This window comes from Pavona decussata, unplaced genomic scaffold (genome assembly GCF_977016875.1).
Source record: "Pavona decussata unplaced genomic scaffold, jaPavDecu1.1 SCAFFOLD_122, whole genome shotgun sequence".
Taxonomy (NCBI): domain Eukaryota; kingdom Metazoa; phylum Cnidaria; class Anthozoa; order Scleractinia; family Agariciidae; genus Pavona; species Pavona decussata.
In genome coordinates, this window is record NW_028145536.1 from 1,997,283 (window position 1) to 2,016,428 (window position 19,146).

At 38.7% G+C, this 19,146-nt stretch overlaps 2 protein-coding genes across 2 annotated transcripts; both read left to right on the plus strand.

Moving 5' to 3' along the window:
- Positions 1 to 620: 620 nt before the first annotated feature.
- On the plus strand, positions 621 to 9,942 carry LOC146469608 (uncharacterized). The gene is made up of 5 exons (XM_085123252.1): positions 621 to 743; positions 3,417 to 3,508; positions 4,774 to 4,933; positions 5,838 to 6,003; positions 6,575 to 9,942. The coding sequence occupies exons 2-5, from the start codon at positions 3,477 to 3,479 to the stop codon at positions 7,021 to 7,023; spliced, it is 807 nt and encodes a 268-aa protein (XP_084979378.1). The 5' UTR covers positions 621 to 743; positions 3,417 to 3,476; the 3' UTR covers positions 7,024 to 9,942.
- Positions 9,943 to 13,897: 3,955 nt separating this feature from the next.
- Positions 13,898 to 17,860, plus strand: LOC146469609 (RNA-binding protein 15-like). The gene has a single exon (XM_085123255.1). The coding sequence runs from the start codon at positions 13,990 to 13,992 to the stop codon at positions 16,558 to 16,560; it is 2,571 nt and encodes an 856-aa protein (XP_084979381.1). The 5' UTR covers positions 13,898 to 13,989; the 3' UTR covers positions 16,561 to 17,860.
- The last annotated feature ends 1,286 nt before the right edge of the window (positions 17,861 to 19,146 follow it).

Genomic DNA, 19,146 nt, shown 5'->3' on the forward strand with positions numbered 1-19,146 from the left:
ACCCCCCCCCCCCCCCCGGTTTAGGGCAAAGGTTCTGAAACGTTTAATGACCAGCGTCACGGCAAAGTGTTATTTGTATGTGATGTTGTAAGCGAATAGAGCCAGAGGCCAGATCGGAGAATAGAGCCAGAGGCCAAAAACGAGTATTAAATTGATTAGTTGTCACGCTGATCAGTTGCGTGACACTGTTGCGCAAGTTATTTTATCTTGAAGAAGGATTGTGCGACAAGCAAAAACTGAAACGTCTGCGTTAAGTTATTTATATTTTTAAAATGTTCCTTGGTAAGCAAGTTAGCAGGATAAACAGTCTTCTCCGGCTGAAAAACAGTTGCCTTTGCACGTCCAAGTGCACCTTCCTGACAACTCCAGTAAAGCATGCTGCTGAAGCTGGTTCTTCGGGCTTGCAAGTACTCACTGAAGGCCAGAAACAGCAGGCAAGTGTACTCCTTTTCCTGGCAATCCTGTATAGTGTAATAGTCAACGAATTCTTTACTGCGCCGGAAAAATACTCAAGAAATCGAATAACCACATGTGTGTCAACCTTTGGCTCTGATGCTCTGAGGAAGGTCAGGTCAGGGTGTCCCTGGGAGCAAGCTCTTTGCGACCTCGGCGCTCTTCGGTTCTATTTTGTCAGTCACAGTGTCTTTGTTAGTGATGTTCCTTGGTGAAGAAAATACTGTTAAAAAGAAAACAGTGGACGAAACTTTGGCCGCTGAAAAGAGAGGAAAAATGCCCGCAGAAAGGTGCTTATATAATCTTTTATACATCCCACAGAAGACGTTTTTTTGCTAGTTTAATAGTTTGAAATGTCAGCCGTCTCCTCTCCCTAACCCACAGTCTCTCTCTCCCGCGCCCTGGTTAGGGAGAGGAGACGGCTGACATTTCAGACTACTAGTTTAAATATCTGACTGCAAATTACGGAACGATTTCTGAACAGCTGCATATATTCATTATGCATTCGACTTCCCTCGTACTATCTTTGATAAACCAAATAATAGTCATGGACAGAGCTTCAGTCCCGGGCTTCAGTATACATTTTCCTGTTTGTGTAAAAGGGTTAATATGAGTGTGGTACAAGACCCAAGTATAATTAATGTATGGGGCAGCTGTGCGTAATATCCTTTCAGGTAAGCTTATGTATATACCTGAATGCCCTTCAATAATTGCCGACCTTTAAAGTGCACCTAACCCCAAAATGTTTTTTTCTCTTAAATAAATCTTTGCCCCTGTTCGAAACATATTGCGCTATTTAGCACCTTTTTTAACCAAATCTTGACTTTTTATAGGCTGCAAAAGTTACGAAATCTAGCCATCATCTGTCCCATGAGCGAGCTAGTAATTAAGGGGCATGGGTCTATTCCTTACTTGACGTCACAAACTGATTTGCATTGTGTTAAGTCTTTGTGAAAATGCATGCAGAGCAGTTTTTGATGTCAAGTAAGGAATAGACCCATGCCCCTTACTAGCTCGGTCATGGGACAGATGATGGCTAGATTTCGTAACTTTTACAGCCTATAAAAAGTCAAGATTTGGTCGAAAAAAGGAGCAAAAAGGCTCAATGCGTTTCGAACAGGTGCAAAGATCCATTTAAGCAAAAAAAAAAATTGGGGGTTAGGTGCACTGTAAGTTATAGCCCCTCGAACCTGCAGGGGAGGGGGAGGGGGGGAAACGTCTTAAAAAATTTTGGTTGGGTCGTGCTGGCAGGTTCTCCAAATCCTGACTCTGTTTCAGACAGCAATACATAATTTTTCAATATGCATTTTCAGTTTGAGTATATTCAGGAAATTAAATGACTCAAATCAATTATTGATTTGAACATTGTTTTAGGTACCAGGAAGGGAAGTAATTTTGAATGAAAATCCCACACAAAATTCAAATGCACCACAAAAGACATCTGTCTGACCAGGTCTTCCTTCTTGCTGGTTGATGTGTGGTTCCAGAAAATATCCACACCCACCCATGGAAGGTCATTGGAAATTCTGAGTGGGTGAGGGGGTGGGGGAATATCAAAAGCCAAAATTTTTAAAAGAAATTATGGAGCTAAACTGGGATTTCCAGAGGGGTGGGGAAAGGCACTCAAACCAAAAACCTCCGTGGGGGTGGTATGGATATTTTATTCCTGTCATGTTACACAGTCTAATGACCCATGGCACACTTGAAAAAAATGGTTGAGTTACAAGTGTCCATAAAACCGATTGATGTTTACTCTGTTAAGCTATAAGTGTGGTTGCAGTCTCAAGCAGTCCAGGCTCCACTAAACCCATGCCATTGTTCCAAAAAATATGCATACACCTCCCAACATAGGTTTTTCTTCTTTGACCCCCTCAGCTCTTGGGCTCCCTTGCAGAATAATTTTCCAGTGATCACCCTTAGTAGGGGAAGAGGGGTATGAATATTTTCTACAACCACACAATTCACAGGCAAGTAAAAACTAGTGATATAATGTTCCGACATTTCAGCAACGTCATGACGCCATTCTCAAGGAATGAATAATACAAGCGAGTTCAATGGAGTAAGATCTTAGATTAGCATAATGGAGTAATTTAAATAAATACTTTGGCGCAGATCGAATCTGATTGTACATTCAAGCATGGTCTTAATTGTTTGATGTACTGCATTCTGTTAATTAAGCAATCAAATTTGTTCCTGCATTTTTTCAGTACTTTGAAACAGCGCTCGAGTGATCGTTAATTTCGTTAATTAAGCAATTTGATTGCTTAATTTAAACGAAATGCTGTACATCAAACACGACCACGCTTGAATGTACAAACAGATTCGATCCGCGCCAAAGTATTTATTTAAATTACTCCATTATGCTAATCTAAGATCTTACTCCGTTGAACTCGCTTATATTATTCATTCCTTGAGAATGGCGTCATGACGTCGCCGAAACGTCGGAACATGATATCGCTAGTTTTTACTTGCCTCTGTATTTCTAACCACACAATTATTGAAAAATATTTGTACCGTTTGTTCACAATATGATAAATGCATATACTTCAGTAGGTATTTAATGTACCTTTCAATAACATGTGAACTCTGAACTTCTAAACCTAACTCAATGTTTTTTTTATTTTGAGAGTGATGTATTATTCAGTCTGGAATACTCGGAAAAAGGAAATCCCTCTTAACAGGAGTGGAACCTATGATCTTCCAATGATTCAATTTCTGTTTTGACTTAACTACTGTCTATCATGCTTATGGAAACAACCAGTGGATGGTAAAAACACAGAAAAAGAAACTTGGATTGAGTGTATAAATGAATGTGACCTTTTAACCCTGTTGAAATAAACATCTCTTTTCTAAGAGGTTGACTACAGTTGAAAAATGTAATGACTGGTTGAGTCTGGAGCTTGATAGTTTGCTTGTAAATAATATTGTTCTCAATTCATTCTTTCTTCCTGGATGCTGGATAGTATGAAAGAGATGGGTATACAGTGGTCCCAGATGTCTATAGCAAGAAACATATTGAACAGATGAACAAGGTTTTGGATGAGTTTATTGAGCAGTAAGTATATTTAACTGTAAATCAAATATTTTTTGAAGGGGTGAGTGATTGTTTAGCTCAGTGAAACACCAGGGGGGTCAGTACAAAAACAACTTAAAACATGAGCCCCATCAAGGCATTATAACTTCAGACTTTAGCATGTACTTCACCTGACGTATTAAGCTTTTTGTAACTTGCAGTTTAGTTATCAGTTTTCCACTCATTTTAATTTGTATTTCCATGAAATGTCCATTCCTGCCCCCCTCACTGGAAACATTTCAGGGGGTGAGGGTGTGGGGGCCTCAAGGCCAAAAAAAATTTAAAGGAAGTTTGAAGCTAAATTGGAATTTCCAGGGGGTCTTAAAAATACTCTCCTCTTTGTGGCAGGGTATGGATATTTTCTGGAAGTATACATTGTAAATGTTTCATAAACAGGTTCACATAAGAGACTACAGACTATGTTAAAAATAACTTGTACATAGAGTGATGCATATAAATTATGTAAAGCTTTAACAACTGTTAGTTGTGGTTAATCTTCAGTTACATGATGTCACACTTAGCTGAGTTAATTAGTGACAGTGAATACAACAGTGATCCAGGAAATGCAGAACCTGGCAGATGTGGAGTAAGCTACATCTGGTTATAGTTTTTTCATAATGTCAGTTGTTTACTTACAGGGCACTCGGTGATGCAGTGTGTACATAAGCAAGGCTTCCTGGAGGGAAACTCCCATTTAAAAGTGACGAAGGTGATGGTCGTACCTTTTAGGGGTTAAAATTTGCGGTTTGGTACCCCTTAGGGTGCTAAATCTAAAATAACTTCCATTTTGAGGTTTTTAGGGTTTTAAGCTGAAAAATATGAGAGGATCAAAGTAAATTTAAGTCAATTGTCACTGTATTGTTTTAGAGTTGGTACTTCTTCTAAAGGGGTAAAAAATTGTTTGGACCACGCCCACAAAACAGAATTCTGGTAACTTTTTTTTCAAAATTTCTGATGATCACACCCGTCACTTATATAGGAGTACCCCTCTGCACCCCCCTGGGGGAGGGGGCATGGCTTAAGCCTTAGTACTGTTTTTAAAGTTGAAATGAGAAATGCATCCAAGAAAGGTTTTTTAATATCACTGAAGGTGTGTTTCATAAAGTTTAAGGCAAAGAGGAAATGTGTATTTTCAGTTCAATAGAATTTGTTATACTGTTTTGGGTTTACTCTTAACACCTCCATTTCAAATCATCAGACCTCAGCATCTTTTTAAGTCATCTTTGAAATATCTACTGTCTTTCTAGGTCTCGTACAGTTATGCAGACAGATGACTTGTTTTCTCTGGACCCTCATCATAGTGCAGAGAAACCTATTGTGTTGAGGCTTCGCTGCATTTCAAATCACAGTAAACTGTTCCTTGATACAATGTGTGATCCTAAACTTATTGACATTTTGTCTGATCTGGTAAGATTTAATATGAATACAGAAAATGTAGCACAATTCCTACCCCTCCTTAAAACTTTGAACCAATACCATGTATACAAATATAGTTATCGTATCTTATCGTATTGTATATTTATATCAACCAAAACAGCTTTTAATAAAGCCCTCCCTCCCCTCCCAATGGGGGGGTGGGGGGTGGGGGTACTCCCTATAATGGACTATAGGGGAGGCTCCACCCAAAACAGTTACCTTTTTCAGGCTGGAGGTACATAAAGGACAGGGATTTCATGAGCTGAAGTATAGAAAAGGGAAGGAAAACTGTCATTTAAGTATTTAAATGGTATGGCTTTGAAAATATCTTGAACAGACCCGCGCACCAAAGAGAGATGCAGTGTTTCTACTATAAGTATGTGAAAGGGATACCATTTTGTATGAAAGGTATATGAAAAAGTTATCTTTTCTGTCAAATATGGTATATGAAAGGGTAAGGGTTTGGACCTCTGGGCAGAGCCTTCGTGTATAAAACTTGGTTGAGTACCACCACTGCCCACTGGGCTCTCTCCACTTCCCTCCTAAAATAATATAATCCCATGGGCTGTTTGAATCATCATCATCATTCATTTGGTGTTTGGATAAGTTCTTAAAATTGCTAGATAAAATGGAGGGCAATGGGTGCTCTTCTGTGGGATTTCAATCAAAATCTGTGTAATCCATAACCAGATTTTACGTTTGTGTATTCTATTGACATTTATATTTGGCACAACACCTGAGTGTATAATTTAGACACAGACGTTAAATACAAAATACCATTTTCTAAAGAGGTGGAGGAGTTGATAAATGAAGTGACATCTTTTCTTAGAGAATAATAATTTGATCATTTATGGCATTTGTCAATGAAACTTAACAGTGTCTTTTTCCATTTAAGATTGGTCCATCACTTCGTTACATTAACCAAGAAAAAGTCAACATGAAGCCTCCACAAAGCAGTGGTTCAGTTATCAGATGGCATCAGGATTGGGCATTTTTCCCGTACACAAATGACAGTCTTGTTACCATTTGTATTGCCATTGATGATTCCACCAGAGAGAATGGTAATTAATGAGCCCTAACCAATTAAAAGTAATATCATTACAACACGTACAGCACAAACACAGGGATAAGGAAGGGTACTTTCAAAGTAAGGATGGTTTTGGTTATTAAGTCATGGCTGTTTCTCTGAAAATTATGATTGATTAATTGATTTATTGATTGATTAATTGTTTGTTTGTTTGTTTGTTTGTTTGGTTGGTTGGTTGGTTGGTTGGTTGGTTGATGGATTGATTGATTGATTGATTGATTGATTGATTGATTGATTGATTGATTGATTGATTGATTGATTGATTGATTGATTGATTGATTGATTGGCTTGACTGACTTACTTTACCTGCTTTACTGGTATATACTTTTTTACAATCGACTGTCTAATTATATTGAATGTTTCGCTGGTTGACTGGCTTACTCTATATTTTACTGACTGAATGAATGGAAAATGACTTACTGGCTGAATGACTGACCTAATTAACCACTGAATTGCTGACTGACTGACTTAATTAATCACTGAATGGCTGACTGAAGTTTAAAACAATTTCTTGGAGTCTTTTCCTGACATCCTAATTCTTACAGGATGTCTTCAAGTGATTCCTGGTTCGCACAAGGGTCCCCTGTACTCACACTTTGAAGATGGAGCCTTTGTATCAGGCATAACAGACCCAGCATTTGACGACAGCTCTGCTGTACATATCGAGGTTCCCTCAGGGGGAGCTTCATTTCATCATCCCCTAACAGTGCACGGTTCTTCAGCCAACCTATCAAAACGTTCACGGCGCATGTTGTGTTTCAACTACAGCGCAGCAGATTCATGGCCCCTGATTGGTGTAGGTGGACACGAGTTCACGAATCATGGTCCGGTGGACTGGGAAAGGTATTGCTCCACGGTTGTTAAAGGAGAACCAAGCGTGTTTCCTCGAATGAAGGCCATGCCTGTTTGTATTCCTATCCCGTTTGAAAGTGGTTTTGACATTTACCAACATCAGAGCGAATCCGCGGCTGATGTAAGCGATCAGCAGAAATAATTCCACACCCTTGTTTGGGAAATTCCCGTGTAAAACCTCAAGCTGGTCATTGATTGGCTAACTAAGGAAAAAGAAACCATGTTACCTTAGTCAGTCTGTTTATAACAGAGTTCATTTAAGATTTTTAACAAAGTACTGTGTTACTTTTTTGAACAACATCTGATTTCAGTTTTTAACTGCCGGGTATTCCGTTTCCATACTGCTCTGTAATAGACCGCATTTGTATTCTCGGTATCGGAAGTGGATATAGCTTGCAATGGAGGCTCTTGTGGGGGAATCATATGAAATATTAAATAACATTTGCACGTGAAAAGATTCTCCCGCTTAAGCCTCAAGCTAGTTCCATATCAATACCGAAAACACGAGTACGGTCTATTATCTACTCAGCTGCTAGTTTAGCGAGTAACGTTGAAAAGTTCCTGTTTATACACGGAGCAATTTCTCCTGCAACTTGCAGCAACGTAATGGCGAAGAAACTGTATGACAAGAAAAGTTGCAAAATACTTGTTACAGACTGCAGTGCTGCATAAAGTAGAAGATTTGAATTGCAACGCAACTACAACTCGTAAAACAATTTTCCGTTGTTAAAACTGGCATTTTTGCGGCCTCTTGCGCCTTTTGGCTCGGAGACCGATGATGATGATGATGATGATGATGATGACGACGACGACGGAGAGAAGGATGAAAACGCTTATTTTTGTCCACAGCTTGTCTCGCCACAGTGAACGTTCCAGGTTACAGGAAAAAAATTTTCGCGTGCAACAGCACAGAGTTCTTTGTTTTTTTCGCGAAATGCCCATAACTATTTTCTTGTGTGTATTCTTTTTGTGCTCACTGTGAAAAAATATAGCGACAAGGTAGACACATAAAATGCGACCGCTATTTGATCTTACATGCGTAAAGGAAATACGCGAATCAAACATACGCACGTAACATGTGTTCACTTGTAAGAAACAAATAGCAAGGAGACCAGTGTTTCGATTCTATATATGAGTCATCCTCAGACCTATCAAATAATCGATAAATGTAACATGTTTGACGTAGCCTACCAACCAGTAGTTTTTAAGGGAGATACGACTCCCCCCAAAACGGCTACTTTGGAGGACTGGCCACATTTTTTGCTGCTGTAATTTTGCACTTGAAGGGGAAGTGTCATGGGAGTTTTGACCTCTTTTGTTAAAAATGGTGAAATAAGACCTTCACTTAGCTACAAAATAATTCTGGAACAACGAGAGGAAAGAAATCAACTCAATTCTTGAAATGAACAACTTGTAATCTGTTCTAGCGCATGCATTTTGGAAACAAAAATGCGAGAACTTGAAAAAACGTTAGCGGAACATTTCACAAGTTTCAGTCCATAACGACCTACTCTGTCTCCGGCCGGCCACAGGCACTAATAGACAGTTTTATTGCACTGGAGTGAGAATTTATAGCAAAACTAGAGGCAACTATTTTTTGTTTCTATTGACAGACAAACATTTTTGGGTTTTGTGATGACATCAAATTCGCGTGGTACATCCCCTTTAAGAATGTAACCATGGCATTTTTAATAGACTCAAGGAGGTGGTCATTTAGAAGAAGGTCTCTATGTAAATATCCATACGTATAATCATTTTAAGTTGTTTTGCTTCTTCCATATACTATTGGTTGAAAGCCATTATGAGAACGTGGTTTCTACGGCGCTATAGTCGATGCCTGAGCCGGGTTGCAGCTCGAATCAACTGTGACGCTTAGAAAGCAAAAACAAATAATCTAATTGTTTTATTATTGTCATTAGAATTGAAATCGCCCATTCTTCTACAGATCATGGTTGATCGCGGGGATAAAGGAGATTAAAGATCTGTTAGATAACGACCAGAATTTTCTAAGCTACAACGCCTTCATAGATAAATATGGCATCAAAACCAATTATCTCGAATATTACAAAGTGATATCTGCTGAAGCACATTACAAGAAAGTACGCTTAACAGCCTATCATGACTCAACTCCAAAGGATCCAGTTTATACTCTTCTGTCTCACACCAAAGTTTCCAAGAAAATTTATGAATGTCTAATAAACGAAAAAGTTTAATCTATACCATCAAGGAGTCAGAGAAAGTGGTTGGAAGGGAGAGACATACATTGTAATCTTAGTATAATAGTAAACTGGGAAAATACGTGCCGCCTATCATTTTTGTGTACAAGAGAGTCAAAGCTTAGAGCGTTCCAATTTAAATTCGTTCACAGAAAAATAGCCACAAATGACTTTCTGTACAAACTAGGTATCAAGCAAACAGATTCCTGCTCCTTTTGCGAGGAACGTAAAGAAACCCTCGTTCATCTATTCTGGACTTGCAAATACACTCAGGAATTCTGGAAGAGCATGCTCGAGTGGATCTCTGAAAATTCAAAGATTTAGAAAACGTCTCTCCCTCCTTGCCTCTTTGTTTCGGTCTCATTGACGACATTTAAGACCTCTTTGATCACCTACTCCTTATAGCTAGACATTACATATACACCTGCAGACTTGGGAACAAGCTTCCAAAGCTGCAGGTGTATATACAGGTACTTATGAACTCGATAGAAATTGAAAAGCATATTGCATTCCACAATAACGACTCAAACGTGTTTGTACGGAAATGGTCCCGCTTTAAAAATATCTCTCACAAAATCTGTTACATTAACAATGTATAAGAAGCGTAAAACGTAGAATACCTTGACTTGAAATCAAATATCTTGTATGACCTTTTGTGTGATTTTATTTTATTATATGTATATACTTTTTGCTTGATCTATTTGTTTATTTTAGTCTCGTACCTTTCTGTTTTTGGTGACGATATTTGTTTTCTTTATTTAGTCATTCAAATTAGTGGCATCTGTAATTTTGTAATTTGTTCCATTTACAATTGCTTTGTAAATTGTAAAATCCCTTGACTTGAAATAAATGAATAAATAAATAAAAATTGTTTTATTGTTTTAACATAAGCCGTGATTAATATTCTACTCAAATGAAAAGTTAATTTTACTTCGTGAGTAGCAAATCAGATTACAAATTTAGTCATAGAACGGGTAGTCTCCTACGCAGCCGTTCTCAGTGTCGTCACGCAACGCTCCTCCCCACAAAAGAAGCGTTGCGTGACTACACTGAGAACGGCTGCGTAGGAGACTATAGAACGGGGAGCATCGATATACCGATTTCAGGCATAGAGAGGAAGCCTCAGCTCAAACTTTTAGGCGTAATTTTCAGCACAGATCCTCGCAATTGGGACGCACACTTTGACTCTATGTTGAAGAAAGCTAGCTCTAGATTGTACATCCTACGTGTCAGCAAACATTACGGGTACTCTATCGCCGAGCTAACTGTCCTATTTGATAGTCTGATCTGTCATGTCTATTTTTCTATACGGCGTCGAGGTGTGGGGCTGTGCTTTTGAACCCAAGTGCATCAGCCGTATTCAGTGATAAATTCGGCAAGCAAGCGTTTAAATCAGGCTACACCAAGGACTAGACTCCCTTTACGGACGTAATCAGAAAGGGGGACTTGAAACTATGGAACCAACTACACTGCAGAGGAACCGGAAGTTACGCAACCGCAGACATGACTACATCCTACCACGAATCAGAACAGAACGCTTTAAACGCTCATATATAACTAGATGCCTATTCCAATTTTTGTAACTTTGAAATAGTTATAGTTAACGTTGTTTTACCAATATTTTTACTATCATTGATTATTGTTAACTTACACGTCTGATGTAAGTATGTACCAATTTATATTTAATAAAGACTGCTTACTTACCCGGCTGAGCATAACAACAGTTTTGCCTTGATACGCTCTGAGATTGGTTAGCAGACGGCGCGGAACCTACGCGCTTCGCCCCATTTAATCCTATTTTCTTCGTTTTCTAATAGGCCTTATCACGGTTTTCGACGCCATTTTGACGGGTAGGCAAACAGGCTTGAAATAACAGTGTTTGTATGGAAATCCGATGTCAAATAATTTTCATAAAACATCGCTTCTGAAAATATCATGAATTGGAAACTTTTGGCACTAGGAAAAGGATTTTAAGATCAAAATTGGAGGGATGTAGCTGTGACAGAAAGCGTCCAGTCATGTTTTGAACTTTCCATACATTCAGTCTGTATAGCGAACCAGCCGTGAACTGCTACTAAAAATAGTTCGCGGGAAAAAATACAGAGAAATGTATGGAAAATTCAAAACAAAGCAAACACGAAATTACGTTCGACACTCAACTGAAAACCGCTATAAGGAACATGCAGGAAATCATGGACGGAGGGATAGCAGAGTTTTGTATTAGTAGGCACCTTTTCTCAGGTGCATGTCTGACCTACAATTGCCCCCCACCAATTAAAAAAACAACAAAGATTCAAGTTACTTAATTTCGCCTTTTCTTCGCACCCTTGGTAGTTTTCCAAAACAGATATACTATCCTATGTGAATAGGTCGAGATTATATTTTGCAAGTTTATCGGGACCTCACATCTCCTACAGCTCGGTCCATACTTGCAAAAAAGAATTTGACTTTAATGATATTTCTCAATACGGATAGCATTTTTGTATCTATTCCAATGGAGGAACTGAAAACCAGCTCGTTTGTTAATAGCTTTCATCAGTGTTGTGTCGGAAGGCAAGGCCGATGAAGTCGAGTGATGAGCTCAGTTACGGCAAACAGCGATAGGATAATACCGGCATTTATTATGGGGAACAAGCTCAAAATGGACAAACTTTTATAAAGAAACCACGTGCTCTGTCGGTGGGATAGTGAATTTGGTTGTATCAACTTAGTTTTGGTTACCGTAAAGATATTCAAAAGTTGACATTTCCATGATCTTCTTCAGAGCGATATGGCTTACTTTGTCTAAGTCGAGCGCACTCACATACGTTGCCGGGATGAGTTTCTTCCAATCACTGCGTTGCTCCATAATCTTGGGTGAGAGCTTCGGCTAAACCGCTGGTGTAGAAAACAAAATATGATACTGTGTCTACTACTGAAGAATTCATGCAAGCTTGCTCAATCGTTATTGATTCTTCATCAGTTCGACTCCACAATGACCGAAGTAATTAATAAATGAGAGATCATCGCAGTTATTAATGATACGTAACCTAAGCAGTTGCGAAAAGAAGCCTGAGAAAAATTCAAGGATTCAAACACTAAACTAAAATTTAGTCAGTAATATAATCAGGCCGTTTATTGTACGTGTTGTAAGATGCAATTCGTCTGATTCCCTCTTTCCTAATACCTTGTTGTAATTATGCGCTTTCTGTAACTCAGCCTATATCAGTGTGATTGAATAAATAAATAAATAATAATAATAATAATAATAATAATAATAATAATAATAATAATAAAGGATTCAAACACGCTACTTCTGCAATGCCGCCGGCAGTGCAGTGCTCTACCAACTGACCTATCAAGCTAACTGCATGGGTTAACTGTTTCGTAAGTTCGTACTTACGCATAGAAGAGGATTCGATAGAACTAAAATGAACTGAAATTTAAGACATTTCATATATATATCAGTTCATTAACTCAAGGGAAAGTTATTCGGTAAAAGATCAGAATAAAATTATGAAATTAGTTTGTCGAAATGTAATCGTGGACTTTATGACGAGATCGTGTGTTGTTTGCAGCTGAAAACACATGCTGGTATTATTTACAGTACAAGGAAATTTATTCGGGAAATAGAGCTTCCAGGTCGTAATTAATGTATATGGGCAATTTTACTGCGATTATATTTGTTTTAAAGTTATTTTAACAATTTGTCACACTACGGAATCATTTAAGTTTATTAATTTAATAGCTGAAAAGCAGCCATTTTACATGTAAGCAATCAAAAGATGATATATCATCTGTTTCGCGACTGTATGTAACACGTCTAAAAATTGCACCCTTCCGCAAACGGAAACATAATTTATGTATATTAAATATCACAATTTTGGTTGTTTGGACATCCAAATAATTTAAACCCCGAAATCGCTGCAATGAAAACCACCTAGCGAAGTGATTTCTGATTAACATTTAATCATTCTAATTTCTCAAAAATTACACCCTTGCGTAAACAGGAATATTAAAAAACATTAAGTAATATTACGATCTATTAACATTGCGATTGTTTGGAAATCTTTTTCATCTATACTGCGAAAAACACTAGTCTAGCAAAGTGATTTCTGAATATGTTCTTTTCGCCAGTGGTTTATGTAAATTTACAGCGAAGAAGTCGTTTCTACGATAGGATAACAATGGAGACAATTAATTGGAGTTAAAATTAATCCTATATTTTTTTAATTCTTGGCCCAATGTTTTTATGGACGAATGCACTTCTGCAGTTTATGAAAATTTACATAACAACTATCCTTGAAGCAGCTGCATTCATGCTCGCTTGCCGGAATATCATTAGTTTATGCTATAGTTACAATACAAGAAATTTTAATAAAGATAGTTATTAAAATCGATCGAAAATCTTTATTTTTTTTTAGTTTCAGTCAAACTTTCATTTTCACTCAAAAAACTTTAACTTTCATAAATTATTCCTTAGAAGTAAATGGACATCTGGAGTACCTTGGCGCTTTTGTGATCAAGTGCTCAAACGCCATTGGTGCAGGAGTGTGGTTATAAGAATATTCAAACCAATCAGCTTTGATAGTGCAACAACTGGACAGATTCTGTTTCAGCAAACTTCGTTTTTTGAGAACAAAAAACTTTATTCAGCCTCTAATTTAAGCCATCGATGTTCTTTTTGGTCTTTTGATCTCTAAATTGGTTATATGTAAGTCTTTTGCGCTTTATTCAACTGGTAACAGAAAGTTAAAAACAGTTGATCGTTAAGTAATTTCTCTTTACTAAAGGGTTTTTACCCCACGTGTACGTCACCATGCACTACCACACAACCGAATTACTAACCGCCATCTTGGATTTAAGATGGTAATAAGTTCATTATATATTTTTCCGGAGGAGGCGGACGAATAATGGTCATGAAGAGATCTTCTGATTCAGAGACGCTTACGAAGCCGAAACGAATTCGTTCTCAGAGAGAATTCGACGATAATGGTGTTCGAGACAGATTATCTTCCCCGGACAGCGCGCGGGATAGTGGTTCCCCGATCCGCCGAAGTTCTTCTTTGACAAGAAAGGTCGAGGCTAGGACGTATAAGCGCAGCTCAAATGTCAATATGCGAACCGAAAACAACTTCCAAAACCAGCGTAAGAGAACCGACCGAGAGTCAGAACCTCAAATTCGACTCTCAAATCTTGCTAGTCATATCGGAGATCCGGTAATGAAAGAAGAGATATTCCACGAGTTTAAGAAATTCGGAGGTAGTGTTGAAATGACCGTGCACTTGTTCGGACGGGATGACGACCGTTATGGAGTTGTGTGTTTTCGAAACATCGACGATGCTCGGGAAGCAAAGCGTGCTATTGAACGTCGCGGGCGGCTTACGCTGTTTGATCGTCCAGTTCTTGTAGATTATGATTTCCCAGAAAGGACGTCTCGACGGAGTTATAGCCCTACTGAGTACCCGCAGAACTACAACCGACCGCTTTCTCCTACACGCCGGACACAGCGAAATAACCCACCGTTTGATCTTGATCGAAATCGTGCAGATAATGATCGTAAAAATTTCAGGAGTAGTGGCACATACGGGCAAATTCGGCCCGCTGAGTACATCCCTCCCGAAGACGATCCAAAAGCTACGCGAACCCTTTTTGTGGGAAACTTGGAAACCAGCATTTCGAGCCAAGAATTGCGTCGTGCTTTTGAGCGGTTTGGAGTGGTTTTGGACGTGGATATCAAACGACCAGCCCGTGGACAAGGCAACACCTATGCTTTTGTGAAGTTTGCGGATCTCGATGTTGCTGCTAAAGCGAGGGTAGAAATGCAAGGTGAAATTATTGGCCGTAACCGCGTGAAAATTGGCTACGGAAAAAGTCAACAAACCACCCGTTTATGGGTGGGTGGTTTGGGCCAGTGGACGTCGATTGTTGAGTTGGAGCGCGAATTTGATCGCTTTGGAGCTATCAGGCAGATTGATTACGAAAAAGGCGATGATCATGCTTATATCTTGTACGATAGTTTGGATGCTGCTTCGGTTGCCGCACGTGAAATGCGTGGATTTCCACTCGGCGGGCGCGAACGACGGTTGAAGATTGATTTTGCTGATAAAGATCATTTACAAGACCCACGTCTTCGACAACCACTGAGCCCACCGAGAAATCGCATCGGTAATATTGAGAGTAGAGTTGGTGATGATTTGTATCCGGTCAACCAGGGAGAAAGGACCTACGAAAGTGATAGAGTCTACGAGCGGAAGCGTGAACCGTCGCCATATCGTCGCGAATCACACCCTGCAAGTGCAAGCGAAAGTGACTACAGAAACTGGCGTGAGGAAACTAATTCCTTTAAGCAAGATCTTGGCCGACAGCATGATGTTCCTCCACAGAGATCTTATGGTAATTCAAACAGCTGGCCAAGAGAGGAGCAGCAAAACTTGCGAATTGAGGATTCTGAAAACTGGGATAAGAGGTCTCAGGACAGAAGTTCGAGGGGGCAGCAGCGCTATAGACAAAGGGCTCCTGCCGTGGAGAATTACCAACCATATGACCATTCACCTCTCCCACCGAGGGAGATTGACAACAACAGAACTAGGAAGCGTAGACCACCTTCACCTTTACGGACCAAAGATTACAGGGACAACGGTAGTCCTCCAAAACGCCGTCGAAGTCCAAGAACTAGATCTCCATCTCCAAATCATTCTAACCACTCGCGCCCAACTTCTCCCTCTGATTCACGTCGTTCAAGTTCTTTGGATGGCCGCTTTGGTCGCATGAATACTGGTAATGGTGATGAGAGGAAAAGGAGCAGCTCGGACGATGGTAACGACAACAAAAATTCCACCATCAAGGAAGATTCCATGAAAGACATGCAGCCAAAGGAAGCAACTGGACAAGAGAATGAAAATCCTACCTCTGTGGGAACAGAAACCTTGCAAGACCTGGTCAAGAGATTTGCTGTTGCGTGGCGTGGTGCGCTTATTCTTAAGAATAGTGCATTTCCTGTTCGCATGCATTTCATTGGTGGAAATCCTGAAGTTGCTGACTCGTTGCTTCGTTCTGATGGATCTGCCTCATCACAGAATTCAGTTTTACGTATTACTCAGCGTCTGCGTTTGGACCAGCCTAAACTGGAGGAAGTTACTCGTAGGATTAACACCGCAGGAGCTAGTGGTCACTGCTTATTGCTTGCTCTTCCTGGAGTGCAAACAACACTTCCTGAAGACCCAAATGCAGAGGAAGCTTTGCAACACAGACCATTGAGGAATCTTATGACGTATCTCAAGCAGAAACAAGCTGCTGCTGTTGTAAACCTTCCTGTAATTCCTGGAAACCCTGCAACTACAAAGGATGATGTTGGTGTTTTACATGCATTTCCTCCATGCCAGTTTTCACATGAGCATTTGGTACGCATTGCACCTCATTTGTCACCTGAACCATCAAAAGAAGATCATTTGGTTATTCTTGTTATCCGTGGCAGTGGCTGAAAATAAGTTTGCGTGGCATGAAAAGCTTGCCAGTTTTGTTGTGTTTCAATGCTGCTTCATTACCAGAGAACTGGCTTAAGTTTGCATCATCATAAACTCTAGCATGAAACTTTCTTATTTTACTGGAACTCAAAAATCTTTCCCAAGGCATCTCATCTACATGTTACTTCCAGTGTTCAAGAATCTCTGGTATCTACAAAGTGTCATCAAAATAATGTTGCAGAAAAAGTTCAGTCTGTGGTTGTACAAGATCAAGCAATTCAAAGCAGTGGAAATTGGACTCTGTATTGTGTTTTTGTTGGTTTCTTACCTTTTTCAGCTGGTCTTGATGGCAATATTTTTTTGCCTAAAAATATGGAACTGTGGACTTTAAATATTTCTGATAATACTTACCTTCAACATTGGATTGAAAAGATTTCAACTGTGAATGGTTGTGCTGCATATTGATTCTTTGGAATCAAGATATGTAACCATCTTTTGTTGTCGTTGTTGTTTACATTTTCTATTTGATTGATCGTTCTGAACAGGAAGTTTGATACCTCTTACAAACTTATGTTTAGTGTTTTAAACTATTCACAGTTGAAAGAATTTTTCTAAACTTTGTCATGATACTGAGCTGCAAATAGGGTTGCCATGTTCAGAGTAAAGTCAAAGAAAAACTTGTCTTCTTCCCAAGGTCATTGAGAAGTCAGGTAGTTTCTCAATTTTAACTTTGCCTTGCCCAAAAGTTTGATAATGGTCCTTTTTATGGGCAAGGCAATGTTGTTTCAAGTATACGGTACATTAGTTAATTTTGTTGTTTTACCATCAGTGGATTATTTTGTAGTGGTTTGTTGCCGGTGAAAAGACAGTTAGGACTTCTGTTCCATGGCAACCCTGCATAAAAAGCGTTTCAGTCTCTTCAAAGCAGCAAGAAGCAAACATAAGTTTTGTCGCACATACATGTATTTTAACCAAGTTTAAACTGCCAAAGAAGTTTCTTTTTATTATATACATTTAAGTAAAAACATACTTGCCTATAAAGTCAAGTTTTTCATTGTTTAAAGAATGAAATTACAGTCTATGCAGTCGCAAAAGGTTGAAACAGTTTTCAGTAGATGTAGGTTGTTTATAACAAGTATATTGGTAATGCAAAATGTCGAGTTTGTCTACGGCCACTTTCATCCTTGGCCTGCCAGAACAACGTGGAAAGGTGTGGCCTCATTGGTTCATGTGCCCTTGGCATATTCACATACATTTTAATTCCTGACTGTAACATTAGATGGAAATACATTGTTCATTAAACTGATTGTGAATGGCATCAATGTCTGGTTCATTGTGGATTTTTCTAGCATCTACCAGGAAATATACGAAGGTCTGGCTTGTGCACGATCTTTGTGGAACATCGTATGTTACATTTCATCAAAACAAATTCAGAAGCTGTATTATTTTTCAGTTGTTCAAGGAAGCAACACTTATTGTTCGTCGAAATATCTGAGGCCTTCATTACCAACATGTTCGCATCTTATGAAACTATGAAACTACAGAGCTGCTATCTGGCAATAGTATTACTGTTTTCAGTAAGTGGAGTATTTGTCATAACTGGTCTCTTAAACTATCATAATGATCATTTGACTGTGATTGCTCTCTACATCTTCAAGTTAATTGCCAGCAATAGACAAAGCAATCAGATCACAGCAAATTAATTCTGGACACAGATCTTTGTGTTTACCACCTGTACTTCTTAAAGAAGTGAAAAGTTGTTGAACGGCTTGGCAGGTCCAACGAATCAACAGCGTCTCAAGATGAACAAATATGGAATGCTTGGGAGTTAATTCAAGATATATTTATATATTATTTAGGATTTGAAATCCTGGAATTAAAATTTATATTAAAGAGGTATGACGTGACTCCAAGTAAGTACTTCTTGTTTTTTTATGTATGTTGTCATAATATATATTTTTTTAGTTTTATTGGTGCTTTGGATTCAAACTACATAGTTAGGATATCAGACTTAAGTGTATTACAAAGGTACTATACCAAGGCTGTACCATTCTGAATATAAACCTCTTCAAAACTAAACCAGCAAAATCTAAGATGCAAACATGCTTCTGCAAATAAACCCTTCCTGATAATTAGGGTTTTGGGCAAGATAGGTGTGTGTGTTTTTTTGCCTTAAAAATCGAAATTGCTCCAAATAAGCCCTATTTTGACACAAGAGACTGGCTGTCTTGTAAGAACTTAGCTGCATATTTAATGTTTAATGAGAAATAAACAAGAAATAGCTTATTTCTTTTCTAGAAGATGCAAGTGACCTACATAGAAGAGGTACTGATCTTCAACTGATATCTTTTGTAGACGAGACTGGACCATGTCAAGCCAAGTAATGGTGGTTGTGGACAAAAGTAATCGGGCGAGGATCGGTATCTCCTTTCTAGAAGAGTAATAAGCTATTTCTTGTTAATTTATCAAGTTGCTCAAAAATTTATACACAACTACTGCCCCATTCACACCAAGGCTTAAACACTGTTTAGTTAAACACAGTTTAAAATTGTTTCCTTCATAAAGGCTGCTTTCGGATTTTTGTCAACTACAGATTTAGCATAA